Genomic DNA, 18,511 nt, shown 5'->3' on the forward strand with positions numbered 1-18,511 from the left:
TCCATAGTTCCATGTATATTTTAATTATATATATTTTAATGTGGAATCTTTTTTTCAACATTTTACATTTTACAACACAAATCTCAAATCTTGTTTGAAGGTCCCCGGACTAAAATGTTTTCAGATGGGAGTCTGCAGACTTGAAAATGAAACCCTGGTTTATAAACCACAAGCCGCAACTACAAATATATACAAGCAACTTTACAGAAAGAAAAACAAGCCCAAAGTCGCTTATAATAAGCGGACATGACAACACGTACCGTAGGGCTTCTGTGACAGTGGCAACATTCGCTTGCGGATCCAGTCTGCCGCTGGGGGCGGATACGGAAACAACACGTGCCCTTGTCTATGCCTCTGTGTGGGGAATATAATCTAAGAATTGTACCCATATATATATATATACTGTATATGATTGTACCGGGTACGGTGGCGGGGCTCTGGCTAGACCGGATCAGGATCGGAAACAACTAGGCTAAATGAGGCATTTAAGTGACACATGAAATTTCCCCAAATAGGTATTGTAATTCTAATTCTATGGTAATGTATGAAGAAAAATAAAAGTATTCTCTCACAAGACCAAAAGTAAATATTGTAGTGGTACGTGTCTCAAATGCCATAAAAATCAATCCAATACAAATTATTACAGAGACATGGATTGCAACAGTTACCTTAACAAATGTGTTTTGTGAACAGTTATTCATTCAGTTGGCCGATGTCACAACTACCTTTATTACATTTTTGGTCAACTCAAAACCCTCACAAAGTTCAAGCCACAGGATATTTTACAGCACCACCTGTTCCTTTATCCATTTACAAATTATATCCATGCATGCATTCTATTGAAGTGATCTCCAATGTATGACTCACTGCTTGGTCTAAGAATCTTTGCTTATTTAAATTTGTTGACACATTTTGTGAGCATGCAGCAGAGGTAAAAAGCAAAACTCATTTTTATGTTGATGAAACAGCAATGCATGAGCCTAGATAGTGTCTCTGTCTATTGAGGCATGCATTTTTTTTGCATGAGCAGAGGAGTACCCCTTTTCCACCAGGGTTGAAGTTCAGTTATTTTGCCCTGCATAATATTGAACCAGTTCATTTTCCACTAAAAATGAATTGGTTCAGAACCATAAAAGTTGGTTTGGACTGGGGGGAAAAAGAAGAAAGACACACACAGATCAAGTAACAATTAAATCAGATCATTCCAGATGTTTTCAATTAAGTAATCTGTTTGATATCGCATCATAAAACAAGTTAAACTATATTACCACCTCAGGCTATATCACTTGTTGTTACACTGACAGAATGTAAACTAGCCTACTACTTTACAAATAGTGTAATAAATGTGGGGAAATTTCATTTATAAAGCACTTTTCAAAACAAAGTAGCGTATACTTTCCAATAGAAATACAGTGCAGCAATATGAAACCACAATACAATACTTAAATAAAAAAATGTAAACAGGTGAAAACAACCTATAGTCAGGCTGGAAATGTCTGTTTTTAGTACATGATTAATACAAGTTAACATTCTGTCAAGTGAGAACTAATAGCCTATATAGTTTTAATTAACCTACAGTATTAGTTACTCATTTGACTCTGGACCTCCTTGGGACATCCTCATGAACCTCTGAGGGTCCCCGGACCCCTGGAGCACAGACAGACATATGCCCGCCCCCCACACTAATTCAACAAGCAAAGCTACAAACTCAGTGTTTGTTTTTTGCCAACTGTCTGTAGCCTAGATATATTCACAACCCCACAAACCAGAGTCATCAATTCTTATAAAAAACCTTCATTGTCTCGATCATTACATAAAAGGTGATGCTTTTGTAAAAACTACATGGCTGAGGCTAGACTATTAGACAGAGGGTTGAACATTAGGTCAACAACAACAAACAAACAAAAATAACAGATCTACAAGCTCACAACCCGTCGCCTGGCGACGCGTTGTGAGCTTGTAGATCTGCTATTTTCGGCGGATACGCGTGCTCAGGCGAGACGCGTCATCAATCCGCGACACACACACATCGCAGCTCTATGATCGCAGCACACACCTACTGAAGGGAGAAACAGCAGCTGAATAAGTTAGTGGTAACTGTGATCATCATAATATCACTACACACAGGCTAAATATTATATGATATTATAATATACATATTATATAAAATTGATTTGACGTTCATACGACGTTTGTTTTGTTCAGAAAGACTGCTTTCCCCGATTAAAGCCAACTCACGTGTGTGTATGCAAAACAACAGTCAAATTCAAAGCATCATCTTTTGAGTGCAAGTCTCCTGGGTGTGATTCAGCGTTAGATTAGTACAAAGTCAACCGCTGTGGTTGTGTTGCTGCCTTCAATATGAACGAAGAAGGTAAGTTGTCTATGCTTATTTTCTTTGATAGTCCACCTTCATCCATTCTTTGAATGTGAATTATAACGGTCGACCAATTTCCTCACTCCATATTGCAACCAGAACTGGTGGAGTATTTCAGGAACCAGATGAAGAAAGACCCAGACATGGCGTCCGCGGTAGCCGCAATCCGCACCCTGCTGGAATTCCTCAAGAGGGATAAAGGTTTGAGCAGCATCCACTGATATTATCATGTTATGCCACTGCAATTGCTTCCATGTAGCAGTGACGATATCGAGGGTTGCCAGCCGTCCCTTGAAATAAGGAATCATCCCTTAATTGGGAAACTGTCCCACTCCCTGATTGAACTGATAAGGGACACATATTGTTCCTTACCTTTTGAATCAGGTTCAAACAGCTCATATAATGGTATACGTATATAACTGTCTATAATACAGGTTGTTAGATCTGCAAGCTCACAATGGGTGAGCTGCAGCTCTGCTGCGTTTTTGGCTCATGTTCCCTCCAGAATATGGATGCTGGCTTTTGAAATGGTTAATACAAAAACTGTGCATTGATTGGCATCCCTAAAATACTGTCAGACCAGATCAGTTGAAATGTTTTTTTTCTTCAGGAGAGACCATCTTGGGACTGAGAGAGAGCCTGACATGGGCCACAGACTGCCTGACAGGAGTGGACTCTTCTGTGGCCGTGTCCTCTGGAGGAGAACTGTTCCTGCGCTTCATCAGTCTCACCTCACTGGAGCACCAGGTTAGGTGTAAGGTGGCAATGGCACCGATTAGAACAGTGGTTCCCAAACCGTGTGCCATGACACAAGTCCAGGTGTGCCTTGGGATTTCGTGACAACCACACATTATTATTAATGCAATATATGGAACTATTCAAAAGGTTGTCATGATTATCCACGACAAGGTTACTGATGATTATTATCCCACATAGTTGACTGCGGTGCTCAATATTTCAAATCTATAGTGCAAACATGCAAAATGGGACTAGACAAAGTTATCAGGGAATGTGTGATCATGATGGTCAATCAGAACATCCTTCAATAAATAAGAAGAAAGTTGTATAGAGCGCCGAAATCCTATGGGGATTACAATACCCTCTACCGATATTGACGTCAGACTTCGGTGCTCTATACCAGTAGAGGACTTGTCCAGAAGTCTGTATTTAAGGGAAAATTGACCATGACTATTTGTGTATTTGAGAATTTGTTTGGAAGTAATTATTACAAAAAGGTTTGGGAATGGAGTTGGGGGTATGTTTATAATGTTTTAAACTTATAAATACAAATGCATATTTGATGAAGTGTTGATCTGGAAGAGAGTAAATAGTTTTAAGCTTTTGAAAAGTGAAGCAGTGGTCTTGAAATCTTTTCTGAAGTAGATAAATACTGTGGAGATAGGAAGCATATAATATATGTACTGGCCCGACAATATTGATGTATGTTAAATCTAGCTATAATATAATGTAAGCAGACCATTCTGACTGCTGTGCTAACTTGTGCTATCTCAATATCATTACTAATAATTGTACTAACATCTCTACAATTGAATCTAAGGCAATATCACAATATTACAATATCCAAACTTAAATGCCAGATTTCATTTAGTTTCATATGAGGATAACATATGGAAAGTCAAACAATATTGATATATATATGGCTCAGCCCTAGCTACTAAGCCTTCATATAATCTACTTCATGTGGTTTGTCTCAGGATCTGTCACGCTGTAAGAAAGTGATGGAGGAGAGAGGAGAGTTGTTTCTTCAGAAGATCTCACTGTCCCGAACCAAAGTGGCCAAGCTCTGTCACACCTTCATCAAAGATGGAGCGGTGAGTGGTGCCAGTCTTCATGTAATGGTGGATCGATTGAAAACATTACACTGTTGTTCATGTCCCATATCCTTGCTCTCAAGCAGAATACTTGTATCTCCATATTTCTATGATGCCCTATTAACCCATGTTGGGGGGAACCCCTTTTGGTCTTTTAAACATGTTATAATTTAGTTATTGAAAAATAGCAGATCTACAAGCTCATAGCGTGCCACCGACTGGCACGCTACGAGCTTGTAGGTCTGCTATTTTTTTTTAATCGTGAAAATATTTATTTCAGAAAACTGGAGGATTTAGATTTTGTTTTTAAATTTGAGGTCAGGCCTAAATGACCTGAGTCTAAAGTAGAGCCATTCAAGAGTTTTACTTGATGTACAAGCTTAAGGACGTGTTTTGGACATAGGTTTCCTCCCAACAGCAACGATATACAATACACACAGTATGTGTTAATCCCTCTTCCATCATTTCCTTCCACAGAAGATCCTGACTCACTCCTACTCCAGAGTGGTCCTCAGGGTGCTGGAGAAAGCCGTGACGGAGAAGAAACGCTTCTCTGTCTACGTCACCGAATCCCAGCCTGATGCAGCAGGGTGCGTGAACTGTGACTGTCACAATTACATTATTACATAATCGCAATTATTTGAGATAATCACAATTATTTTTGCATAATCAAGCTCAAATTGTGTTGCAAGCTTGTAGATCAGAAATTCTTGCTGCTTTGAAAATTAACAGTACATTGTCACAAAATTGCTATCAAGGTATTTGGTCAAAATATTGTCTTATTAAATTGTGTCCATTTGTCCAAATCGCCACGCCCTGCTACACACCCATTGTAGCTGTTCAATGGTAACATGAAAACTAGTTTGAGTCTGAATTTTCTTTTTTAGGAGACAGATGGCAGAAGCCGTCAGGAAACTGAATGTCCCTGTGACAGTAGTTTTGGACGCAGCTGTGGGGTAAATATTCAATTTACAAGTATCTATGTAAAGAAAAGAAACAAGTTGAACGATTTAACGTGTTCATTCACTTCAACAGATATGTCCTTGAGAAGGTAGACCTCGTAATTGTTGGTGCAGAGGGAGTTGTGGAGAGTGGAGGCATCATTAACAAGGTTTGTTATGTGACAGAGCAGTGGTTTTCAACCTTTTTCACGTCAAGGACCATTATTTATTCAGCATTTGAGCCACATGAGATTTTGCTTCCCAGACCTAAAACTTAAGAATATTTTGTTGTCCACAATTCCATGCTGTATTGATGGGCTACCATTAGGAGAGATAACGATCAGAATAACAATTATTCTACATTCTCCAATTGTGTACAGTTTTCTGAGTGGTGCTCAATATTTCATGTCAAGGACCCCAAATATGTAATTGGCCTCGGACCCCCATCTGAAAATATATTCCAGGAACCCCTCAGAAGCAAAGATTTGAGTTGAAAACATTCGCGCTGAAATAATATATATTCAAAGATTTGCGCCACATTTTCGTGATTTTTGAAAATTCTGCTTCTCTTTACTGCAACATGGAAAAGCTGAACATAAATATGCGTCTATTTGCCCATACAGATTGGTACCTACCAGATGGCACTTTGTTCCAAAGCTCACAACAAGCCTTTCTATGTAGTGGCAGAAAGTTTTAAGTTTGTTCGGCTTTATCCGCTCAACCAGAAGGACGTTCCGGATAAATTTAAGGTATGCAGAACTTTTACAGTAGTCACACCCAAAGTCAGCGGATCCCAACCATTTCTTGTTTAGTTTGTAAGTTATTATTACATTTGCATTATATTCCATCATTCAATGTTTGTTTCCCACCCACCACAGTACAAGGCAGACACACTGAAGAGTGCACAGAACCTGTCAGAAGAGCATCCCATGATCGACTACACACCACCTTCACTCATCACCCTCCTCTTCACCGACCTGGGAGTCCTCACCCCGTCCGCCGTCAGCGATGAACTCATTAAACTCTATTTATAATAAACGGTCCCAGAACTTTCAAATAAAAAAATACCGGAAATTGATAAAAACATTTATGTTCCTGAATTTGTATTACATCGTCTCTGTACAGAAACCTGTATCTCCATATTGCTTACATCCAAGTCAATGGCCTATTTTATACTTACTTTGAACGCAAAAGTAGCCCAAAAAAACCCACTGATCTACACGCTCACGACATGGATTGTAGATTGCAATTTTAGAAACATTGTGAAATTTTGTGCCTGTGGGTTTTATAAATACTTGACCAATGAAAAGTATTATCGAGAGCTTGTGACCAAATGATTACAATGGATTTTATATACGTTTTCCACCCATCAGAGACAATTATGGTACTTTGTCACAAAGATGCCAACGATATACTATATATCTGATTGACTTTTATACCACTTAAATGGTATAAAAGATCTGTTTCTCCAGATTGGGTAAATTGTCATCACCGATCAGTGGCCGATCGTTCAGAGCACCTCTTAAAGTCAATGCAACTGGGTGGAATATAGCCCGTCTTAGTCATTGCACTGGTCTCCTGAGCTGTTCACGTGTGGAGCTTCTGGTTCTTCCTGTGTTTCACTTTTCATCTTTTTGCTGCTTGTCGTCGTCAGCTGCTCCTCAAAGTCCTCCTCCGTAATCTGTTTTTTCTTTAGCCTCTTCAGCAGCCAGGTGTCCTTCAACAGCTCCTGCATGTCCTCCTCGTCCACGTCAGACCCCTAGTACCGACAAAACCACCGTGAAGATCGATTCATTCTCATTAGAGATATATCATTTTGTAAAATAATAATGTTGCACAAAAACTAATTCCAAAAATGTCAAAGAAATTCCAAAATAGTGAAAATATTTGTTTAAAACATATACAATAATGGTTAATAAATGTTTTGATATTTAAAAAAAGCACTTCTAGATCAATCGAAAAACGAATCAATAGAAAAATGGCTTAAACAATACAAGTACCTCGTCAGTGTTTCCCTTGGCAGCCTTCCTCTTTTGCCGACGGTCCTTCCTGTTCTTCTGTTTGGACCAGGATGTAGTCTGTACTTGAAACTTCTTTCGGGGCGGCAAGTACCCCTCTTTCTCTTTGAGCAGAGCCAACTCGGCCAACATCTTGCGTCTCTGCTTCTCGCGTTGCTTGTCCCGGTAGCGGATGGTGTTTGTGTCGATTCCGGTCTCCTCAAACTCGGGGAAGGTTTTCCCCCTCAGCTCAGGCATCCTAGGCATGCGGAGAAGGCCGAAGCCACGGGCCAGGCCGGACCAGTCCAGATCTAATCGATGAAATATGTTATGGGCATTGCTATAATAGGAAAACATCTAGCAAAAATAGGCCATCTGAACGCTCGGTTGTCAGCTATAAAGTAAAGACCCTTTGTGGTCAATGAAGTAAAAGGGATAGTTCACTTTCAAACATGTTTGGCCATCTCAGGTCTTTGCTATATATATTTTTTTAGGAAAATGAAAATAAAATTGTAATAACCAAAAAACATGCCCCCTCACATATTAGGAGGGAAGTATGAGTTACCTTGTTTTTGATTAATCTATCATGATTAGGAGGGAAGTATGAGTTACCTTGTTTTTGATTAATCTATCATGGTTTGCATAGGAGAGGGGGGGTGTCTGACAAAATGAATATCAAATATCTAAATAATGAATCAAGCAACTTAAAACTGTTCGGGATTAAGCGAAAGAGGCCTTGTCCTCCCAATATTTAAACATTACTTTTGGGCTGCAAATGCAACCTTTTTGGCAGTGGGGCTTTCCTGGTGACTGGTCCTCCGACGCCCCCCTCTGGTTAAAGATTGAATCCATGGCAGTCTCAGAAACCTCACTTCCATCTCTGCTTCTCTCCAGAGCACAGCCGTCACGTGAACCGGTTAGAATAGATCATAATTTTGTTCTTAGGAGAAGATTCTGAACCAGATTAGAAAGGGTTTTGCTCTGCCTAATGTTTCTGTATACACCCCTATAGCACAATCTATTATTTAAACCAGGTATTATGGATGGCATATTTTCAGATTGGAGGAGAGGACTGAGCTGATTTAGAACAGTGGTTCCCAAACTTGTTCATGTCAAGGACCACCAAATTGGCACTCATTATCCCGTGGACCCCCATTTGGAAAAGACATGCCAGGGACTGCTATAAGAGAATATTTTTTACGGCTCTAGCAGTGATTCTCAATCAGTTTAATTTCAAGGACCCCCAGTTTGACATGCAATAGGCTACGGACCCCCATTTAATGGCATTTCTATCTCTGGAACCCCCAATTTATATTGTAAAATCAATGTTAATTTAACTCTGACAGTGTACAAATGGAACCAAATGGACCAGTTAGGGTGCATTTGGTTCCATTTGTATACACTCTCAGAGTTACAGACCCATGAGGGTCCATTTGGTTCCAAACTATCATTTAGCTGGGGACCCCCTGGAACTCCATCAAGGACCCCACTTTGAGAATCACTGATTTAGAAGACATTTGTAGAATTTGGTCTCACCCATTTTTTTCGTGTTTGTGTGTGTCAATGTGAATTCAATTTGTGTAGGACAAAGTGGACAGACTCCAAAAGCTGGATATAGGTTGGGCTAGCGCCCCTTCAAAAAGAAAAAGAAAAACACTGGGGTATTTAAATGACCCCAAACATGTTTGAAAGTGAAATATCCCTTTAAGTGATCAACTAACAAGGACATGTTATATGTATAAGTAAACTAATAAGTAAATGAGAAAAAGAGGTTGCGCATCAGCAATGGTTTTCAGTGGAGTGCTAGACCCAAACTCCAGTATACATCAAAGGAATTTCAAAAAATCCAAAAAGGTAGCACATCCAAAATTGGAAATAAATGGCAGACAACATAATCACATTTCCAATTTTAAATTGGCAAACGCCAATAAGGAACGCATATGCATTTCGTCTATGAGACTTCATCAGAGCTCTGATGAATTCAGGCTCATATATTTAAATTCTTACTTTTTGATCTCCAAGTGTTCTTACCTTTGACTCTGAAGATCAGACTGCATTCATGCTTGGCGTAGCCCTGGACGTAGGAGACAAAGGCCCTCATGGCCCTGTCGAACATGGCACGGTCCTCCAGCGCCAGGGCCTTCACTTTGGCCAGGACATCCACCACGTCTTTTATCTTGCGCATCTTTTGAAGTGGACACTGCAGAGGGGACAAGGAACGCTTTGTTTTAGTCCTTCAGCTCTCAACCAGTGGTCCAGGGCCAATCAGTGGTCCTTGAGGGAGTTCCAGGTGGACCCCAGCTAATTGGTGGAGGGTTGGTTAACCTTTAATCATTTTATGCTCATTATTGTACATCTGCATTAGCCCTACTTAATTTGCAAGAAGTTTACACAATTAGAGTTAGAGAATTGTTATTTTTATCGTTTGTCTGTCATCTCTCATATGGCACCACACATCAATGCAGCATTGTCTGAGAGGCTAAATCTCATCAAATGGTGGTCGTGGTTCAAGTGCAGAATGAGTAATGGACCTTGATATGAAAGGGGTTGAAAACCACTGCTTCAGCTGACTACGGTAAACAGTCAAAGCCACAGTGCACATTATTAACCATACAAACCCCAAGTTTAATATTCTGGGCATAATAGGCAATGGTTCTACAAAAGTAGGTGATCATTTGGTTAAAATAGAAGATCTACTTTAATTAACACACTTGTTATTGCTATTAATGTTATTATTTGACATACCATGAAATAGCTATGGTACGGCAAGTGATATTTGTTTTTGTTACATAATAAATGATATATGTTCTGATAGTAATCATTACTATTTCCAGGTCAGGATACCAATTTGATCCCGTCAGGAGGGAGAACTCACACAGGATATAGAATAAACAAGTGATGACTCAAAGAAATGAGCAGACACAGTTGGAACTGGAGCACTATGAAAGCTGAGAAATGGGTATTATTTCCCCCCCGATAGAGGGTATGCGCATGCTTAAAGTGAATGGCACATCGAGGGGCAAAGCAACAGGCTTTCAACATTGAGTTTAACATTGTTTAATGTTATTTAATGCAATCAGATAGGACTTTTCTGTTTGGATGCATGGGCTGTCAATTGCCAGAAAGTAGGTTTGATGATGATGTCACCCGCATACCCTCTATTGGCTGAAATTGGAAAACCTGTCTGAAAATGTATGAATGGTGCATTTATAGTTTTATACATGTCGCTTTTGTAGTGCGACACCTTAGGGCTTAGAGTATATATGAATAGAGAAGAGAAGACACCCGAGTTCTCCTTCCATCCACTTGCATTAAGTTGCTCAAAAGCGCATGAGGCAATTTCACTCCTCCTTCCTGGTAGAAAGTTAGGAACAGAGTGCATTCTGGGACGGATTGCAATGGTGAGTGGCCCCAAACACATGAACGCGCTGCCGTTGAACGCGCACGAGCGTCGTCCGTCGTGAATGTGTACAATGATAGTCAACGGACAGCGCGTTCATGTGTTTGGGGCCAGGCTGCAATACCTTCATTCGACCTTCACTATGTCCATTTCGCCTCAGGGTTTCCTCTGGGTGCCTTCTCTATTCATATATACTCTAAGTGTGACACATCACACGCTGGATTCACATCCCGTTTGGGTGGCCACCTTAGATGCTAAATAAATCACATCAATGCTAGCGAGCTAAAATGAAGCCATCCTTGCTCTAGAAAGCACCAATGTTCCCATCTACACCACCGGATAATCAGCAAAGACCTCCGAACATCGCGCGTTTTATCCAAACCATGGAGAGTAAAGCCCACCACACACCGGTTGCGTGCGCCGCGTGGCGCCGCGCGGCGGACACAGCCGCCTCCATTATTTTCAATGAACCTATCGCACACCGGCTCCGAACCTATCGCACACCGGCTCCGTCGCCTGGCGGGCCGATAGAACACAGTTCTATTTTCCAGGCGTCGCAGTTAATTTGTTAAGGAGATAAACTACAATCCAAGAATGAGCTAATGTGCCGAGCAATAAACACTACATGACCATAATTCAGATCTAATAAACTAAACACTACATGACCATAATTCAGATTTCAATCAAGACGTGTAAACGAAAAAAACTCACTTTCTGGTTGATGGACAGGAAGTTGACATACGATTCCTCCATTGGCAGCAGGAAGACGAGCGCGTTGCCTTGATTACCGATCCGTGCCGTACGTCCACACCTGTGTACGAAGGCACTGAGACACGGACAAAACCACTCGTTAGCACAGCCGATTCATAAACATCATTATGCAACTTCGTAGTGCTCTAAACATCTCATAACGGCCACATTGCGTCACAAAAGTATCTGCAAAAATATAAAAAATCATTGCACTCGGTCTCATTTAAACCTGTGGGAGTCTGGGAAAGAAAAACAGATTTTCCTTCATCAGGAGATCGTCCATTCTGCCTACCTTGCACTACTCGGAGGGTCATATTGCAGCACCCAGTTGACCTCTGGGATATCTACGCCCCTGGCCATGACATCAGTACACACTAGGATTCCACTGAAACACAAATTATGTTATTCAAATACATCCTTATTTTCAGCTGACCTACAAGCTCACAACCAACATTGGGGGGGGGGGTGGGTTGCACCATTTGTCTAAAGTAATTAAAGAAAGTATCTCTTCATTCTTGCCAAGTAGTTCACTCACCTTTTCAGGGGCCGAAATTCAGCGAAGATTTTGTTCCGCTTGTGTTTCATTTTGCCATGAATGCAGCGGATGTCAACGTTCTTCACGAGGGCTTGCAGGACACGGCCAAAATACTCCACACATGCACACGTGCTGAGAGCAAGAAAAAGCCGGTTAAGTCGTGTGCAATGATATATGACACACCTAATGGAGCACCGAAGTCTGACATCAATATCGGTAGAAAAAAACATAATGAAAATGGCATGAATTGTTTTGTGTCACTTCGTCTATATAAGCAAACAATACATTTTCACCTACCTAAAGAAGATCAGGTGTTTCTCCTGCTTGCGCTGCCTGAGAAACGAAATAAGGGTATTGAACTTGTCTTCGGTCCGACACATCTGAAATAAGAAGACCATGTTTTAATTTAACAAATCCTGTTGTATCATATAACATAGTAAAAAAAAAAATCACACCCGTGTGAACCGAGTGGTGCAACTCCCCCCTCTCTCCCACCTCTCTCTCTCTCATTAGCAAGCAACAGCAGCACTGTCTCTCTCTCTCTCTGTTTCTGGCGCCCCTACTGGTACTCATACTGGTGCTCACACATACATAGGTGAACGTCACATACATGTCACGGACATTGCTGGTTGTAGGAGTGGTTGCACCACTCAAAAAAAGATACAGAATGAGACCACTGTATATTGCAATAGTTGAGTGAAACATAACTTTAATTAAATTAAAATTTACAAATTAAATTCAAGATGTTATAAAACTTTTTAAGGATCCGCAGAATCCCTGGCTACACTATAAAGAATGTGTTTTTTAAAATGTATTCAAATATTTTGAATACCTTTAGTCTGGACTCTGGAGAAGGTCTTTTAGCGAAACATTGCTGCTAATTGAACACAACTTTATTTTTAGAGTAACTTTAGACTGTGTGCGGGTAGTTTTATTTTAATGCAGTATACGTGATACTTCTAAAAGCATTCTAAAGCCCCAAATAGGTGATCCACAAGCTCACAAAGCGGTGTGATGCGTTGCGAGCTTGTAAATCAGCTATTTTCCGGCATTCAAGTAAGTAAAAACAGAGGCGTTCTTCTTCTACTCACAGTGTAATAGTTGGACAGCCGTGCAGGGGTCTTCTGGGTACTGGTGGAGGCCACACCCTTCTCCTTGACCGTGATGCGGACGGGGTTCCTGAGGCCCGCTCTGACCAGCTTCTCCAGCTCCTGGGTCATTGTGGCCGAGAACAAGCCGGTACGCCTCTGCTTTGGCAGGTAGCCCAGGATAGTGTTCAGACTGGACAGAATGCAAAAAAGAAGCAACGCCATTAGAAGTGTGATCATTCCACCATGATGTAAAATTACATTTTTAAAACCCTACATGATACGGTACATACGGTAAATACTTCTCCCAGTCCCAGGGGTCTAAACTAGGCACCCAATACTAGGCACCCAATTTCCCCCCCCTCTATAGAAAATCTCTTTGCCGAAAATAGGCCATTTTACAAGCTTCCAATGTGTCACACACGTGATGCATTGTAAACTTGTAGATTGCCTATTTTTGCCAAATGTTCAACAAAGAATAGGGACACTACTGTTCAGGTGTTCCTATTTTGGCCAAAACAACGTAAGACAATTACATACTACAAAAATAGTAAAACAAAGTTAAAAACACGCATTTCTTGACTCAAAACCTGGTGTGAGGACTGAGACACAAATTACTAAAATGGCCAATGGTGCATTTAATTATATAACGCTTTTATCCAAAGCGCTTTACATAGATTGTGCAAAAAACACACACACACACACACACACACTTCGACACCAACTCTGGGGGAGCCTGGGATCGAACTGGGAAGGGAACCTTGTGTTTTTTGTCTCCTGCCCCATTTCCCAAAAGGAACAGGGTCAGGGCAAAATACAAAGGTATTTCGTTTTTTGTCTGTGTTTTGTTTTGTTACTCCCCATGTTCTCTTTCGCCAAAGGGACCACAACGGATTTCTTGTGTCTGTACCCTTTTGAATTAATTTTCAATAAAGTTTTCAATCAATCAATGCGGTTACCATCCTGCCTCTCGACCGGCCACTCTACCCCTGATCCACTGCCGCCCACATAAACATTTAAACGGCCCCTTATACCTGGCCTCGAAGCCCATGTCTAGTAATCGATCTGCCTCGTCCAGAACCAGCACATCCAGACTCTTGACCGAGCTAGCCAGGTCCACGCCGTCTGCCTTCCTCTTAAACATGTCCTCCAGTCGGCCCGGAGTTGCAATCAAAATGTTGGCCCTGAAAGAACAGCATAGATGCAGGTGCAACATTATTAATACATAGTCAATTAAATCTAATGATTAAAAATGGAAACTAGGACTGAAAAAACATAGATAAACTGAAATAAAAATCAAAATGAGGCCTTACAAAGACGCAAAAAGATATGTGCATTGTGGGACCACAAAATGAGCCTCTGGGTTTTATTGTGTGATCTTTTTGACAAAAATGTGCACTGAGACCGATAATATGGATATGAGCATCAAACTATGTTTACCCGTGTTCCTTGAACTTTTCCACATCCTCCATAGGATTACTTCCACCAATCAACAAAATCTGCCTGGAAAACAAATGTCAAGTTGAAAATGAATGATGTTGACCTGAGTTCCTGAGTTTCAAACAAGCATGTCATCGACCCATTCTCTTTGCCTACCTTAAGTGTGGAAACTTTTGAATGAATGTCTCCATTACTTCACTGATCTGTAGGGCCAGCTCTCTCGTAGGAGTAACGATCAATGCACCAACCTGCAAAGCAAGGGATGACACTTTAGGGTGAAGTGTTACAATTTAGGCATTTAGCAGACACTCTTAATCCAGAGTGAACAACACAATGGTAATACATTGACAAATACATAGAAATAGTCATCAAGGGTCATAAGTAAGCTAAGAACCTAACATCCGTCTAACAGTAGAATATCTATACAATGAAACAATTAGGTATACACTATAGAATGCTGTGTCTACATAATCTGCTATCTGAATTACGTTTTTCTTTGACCAAGGAACCAGCCTGGGAAATAATGAAAATCTCACCTGCATTTTTTTCAGTTTTTCTTCTCGCTTCAGTAGGATTTCTATTACAGGAATGACAAAAGCAAGTGTCTTCCCACTCCCAGTTACCTAAAACATACAATTATTTAGTAATACAAAGCCGCTTTGTGCTTTCTATGTACGTTTGTGTCTGTCTAAATCGGTGGTTCTCAAAGTGGGGTTCGGGACCCCGAGGGGTCCCCAGATGGATAGTCAGGAACCAAATAGACCCTTATATGTTGCTGTAACTCTGAGTGTACAAATACGGTAAGATGGACCTAGGGACCTTAGGGTCCATCTGTTTCCATTTGTACACTCCCAGAGTTATAAATAAGTGAGTACACAATAAATCAGAGCTAGTGTTAAACCCATAGACTGTAAAAAATAAATATGGACAAAGCGTTCGCCGGGTAAAATGAAGCCAGTCAGTCCATGTATTGTAAATCGCTATCTTTCTAGATCCGTTTTGGCCCAGCTGGCCATTGGCTGGCCCAGACAACGAGGCGGGACTTCCCCTTTCTTCTTAGTTGTTTTTTATTTTGACTCGAACGGGGTGGCTCCCGTTCATAGACTGTAATGGTAGCCACGCCCCTCAGAACATACGCGACTTTATGGTCATTTCTTTAATAAATTGGACCATCATTTTCCAAAAAGAATATTATGACATGAGAAATGAGACTTTAAACTAGTGACTGTAAGCAGAAAGTATTCATGACCATGTTTATTAAGGTAATACAGTCTAGGTGAAGTTGGGCCCAAATACATGGACCTCTATGGGGATATGGTTTTTTTTGGGCCCAATGACAGCGCCACAACAGGCCATTATATGAAGATTTCAAGATGTCCCGATTTCCTTAGTGGCTTCACAAAATATCTGTCTGACTGCCCCCCTGGTTAAACCCAGTTCTCTCAGGGGCCTCCAGTTCACAAAGGATTTCTACTACAGAAATACTTTGTTATTCATGTCATCACTGGATTGCCTTATTCACTGCTATTATTTCAATTTTGTTTTATGCCTGTGCTTTTCTTTCTATTTACTTTCTTGTTCTGTAAAGCACTTTGACCTGCATTTCATGTCATGAAAGGTGCTATACAATACAGTTTATTACAATTATTATTATTATATCTGACCTGTGCAACCATTGTTTATGAAGCATAAAAGGCAAACAATAATGTACCTTTTTTGGGGGGGGGGGGGGTCTCAGGTCTCACACTGTAATAAATCTGTGCACGAATGGAACCAAATGAATGGACCTGTGTGTTGGGGGTTCTTGAAAAGTTTGAGAAGCTCTTTAGCTACCGGTAATTTAGTTGCATGTCTGGAATAAAGTTTGAACTTTAATTTAATTGGTTAGTAACTTAGTGGTTACTGACACTTACCGCCTCGGCAGCCACATCTTTGTTCCTCATGAACAGAGGGATGCACGCAGCCTAGAAATAGAACATTTTTACATTATAACTGGGTTGCTACAGTAGCACTAGCACTTGCTACTACTAGCCAGTAGTAGTAGCTAGTACTGGTAGCTAAGTTGTAGCTACTATTACACTGGTGAAATGTAACGGTTACACTATAAATGGTGAACGATACCTGCACTGGTGTCGTGTGTGTAAACTGCAGTTCGTCGAGTGTTTGCAAAATGCAGTCGTTGAGTTTAACGGGTAAACTATCCCATTTTCCGTCTGTGCTCTCCATGTTGGAAAATGTACACACGCTGCTCGTGATCTTTCTTCCGGTAGGTTGATGTTTACAGTCCGAGTAGAAACTAGAAACGGAAGTTACAATACATTCCGTTCCGTTTTGTTAAATTATGTTTAAAATGAGAATACTGTGCAGTGAATCTATACAGTCTGTAGAAACGATTCCCTCGATATCGTCTCTAGTGGGTTTGTGGGTGGGAGTCTTTAGGCTTGAGCCTGCAGTATGGATGATGCAGGTACCACTCTTTATTGCGAATGCAGTGAGCACTTACTATGAGACCTAGCAGCTCATGTCTGTGTGTCCGTGTGTCACGCTTTTGTGCCCATATATGGAGCTGCTTTGGGGACTCCTTGGTTATGGCTGAGTCATGGTGACAACTTAAATATGTACGAGCTGCGTTCGCTTTCCGCGTTTGCGCGTCTTACTGGTATAGGATTGTGTATATTATGCTTATGTATCTTTATATTGATCTCTGAACTGGTTGATTGATTGATTGATTGAAATATTTATTAACAGTTTGTAGAATTACAGTACATTCCAAGCACAAACAAAGACTGTTAACTGTGAGTGGACGACCCAATTAAGCATTACACTTGTTTACAACAGGGTCCACATTGTTCAATTCATCAAAACATTTAGAGACATACAAATAGACACTTCTATGTAGTTAAAAAACAGAACAGGAATTCATCATAAAGGAAGCAAAAAGGGAAAAGATACATATACAGTGAGGGGAAAGGGGGGGAATTCAGATTTTACAGAGGCCAGTTTCGAATTGCAGCCATCCGTAGGTGCCCTTTGAGAGCGGTTTTGAAGGAGTCAAGGGATTCACAGGTCTTAATGACTGTTGGTAGGTCGTTCCACATTTTGGTGGCATAGGAGCGAAAATAATTTAGTCCCTTGTTTGTGCCGAATCTGGGTTGTACATGGTTTGTTGCACTCCCTCTGGTGTTGTGGGTGTGGACTTTGTTTACATTAAGGAAGTATTTAGACAGGTACATGGGTATCTTGGTGGTGTATCGAATCTTGTCTCCCCCATCTCGTTAATGAACACAAAATACTGTAGCCTACATTTTCAGGTGGGGTTGCCAATGTCAACTGTAGGAGCCAAAATATACATTTTGTTTGTTGTTTATTCTATTTGTTTATTTTTTCCCATGCTTGGGTTTTCGATGTGCCACAGCCCTTACCTGATTGATGAGCTCCTGCTCACCTGCTGTGTGTCTGCCAATCACTTTACTTATGTCAGCTGTGTGTCTGGGCAGTGGCATTCAGTGAGAGAAAGGGGGTGAGCTCTAGGCTCAATATTTTCTGTTGACCGTTTAATCGTTTATCTTTTGATCGTTTATACCAACAGAGTACGTTTTCATTTATCAACATTTTCAGTACATTTTTGGACCTTGTTTATTTGTCAATAAATCACCTTAACTACAATAAGAACCTTTCTGGATTTGATTGAAAGAAACGCGTCATACAGTTCCTGCCGACAGCTCAGCCTCATAGCACTACTAGCCTACTATTTGATTTGATGGGAAGAAGTAGTCGCTACAACATCAACCAATCAGTTTGTGTGCGTGTGTGTGTTTGTCATCACTTCCAATTTCACTAGTTTATCTTGTGTATGAGTACTCTCTCTCCTGATTGGTTAAAACTGCTATCCTGGCCTGGAAATGCATTTTCTGTTTACTTGCAGCCAGAGATAAGGACTCCCGTGTTAGTGAACAAACACTGTATATCAATGGTTATTATCAGACTATGGAGGCATTTGACACTTATCGTAACAAAATAAAATCACTTACTGCACCTTTAAATAGAATCAAACATTTACCAGCACTTTTTCTTTCTTTCTTTTACAAATACACACACATTCCTTCCACACATCATGGTGGCATAATGTAACCTACAAGAACAATCTGTTG

General features: G+C 40.6%; 2 protein-coding genes across 2 annotated transcripts; one reads left to right on the forward strand and one right to left on the reverse strand.

Annotated features, from left to right (window-relative positions):
* Window positions 1–2,025: 2,025 nt before the first annotated feature.
* eif2b1 (eukaryotic translation initiation factor 2B, subunit 1 alpha) lies at window positions 2,026–6,202 on the forward strand. Its single transcript, XM_080755756.1, has 9 exons — window positions 2,026–2,374; window positions 2,477–2,578; window positions 2,988–3,124; window positions 4,093–4,209; window positions 4,687–4,799; window positions 5,097–5,165; window positions 5,245–5,320; window positions 5,774–5,899; window positions 6,029–6,202. The coding sequence occupies exons 1-9, from the start codon at window positions 2,362–2,364 to the stop codon at window positions 6,182–6,184; spliced, it is 909 nt and encodes a 302-aa protein (XP_080611882.1). The 5' UTR covers window positions 2,026–2,361; the 3' UTR covers window positions 6,185–6,202.
* Window positions 6,203–6,708: 506 nt separating this feature from the next.
* Window positions 6,709–16,606, reverse strand: ddx55 (DEAD (Asp-Glu-Ala-Asp) box polypeptide 55; the record flags this gene model as incomplete). The annotated part of the gene is made up of 14 exons (XM_080755755.1): window positions 16,482–16,606; window positions 16,274–16,324; window positions 14,897–14,983; window positions 14,517–14,608; window positions 14,361–14,423; window positions 13,955–14,104; window positions 12,924–13,113; window positions 12,130–12,212; window positions 11,833–11,964; window positions 11,590–11,682; window positions 11,259–11,373; window positions 9,179–9,347; window positions 7,151–7,458; window positions 6,709–6,909 (listed from the first exon to the last, which is right to left on the reverse strand). Exons 1-14 carry the CDS (start codon window positions 16,584–16,586, stop codon window positions 6,709–6,711), a joined length of 1,839 nt encoding a protein of 612 aa, XP_080611881.1. The 5' UTR covers window positions 16,587–16,606.
* Window positions 16,607–18,511: the final 1,905 nt, after the last annotated feature.

The sequence above is a fragment of the Protomyctophum bolini genome (assembly GCF_963924005.1).
Source record: "Protomyctophum bolini genome assembly, chromosome: 22".
NCBI classification, from domain to species: Eukaryota; Metazoa; Chordata; class Actinopteri; order Myctophiformes; family Myctophidae; genus Protomyctophum; species Protomyctophum bolini.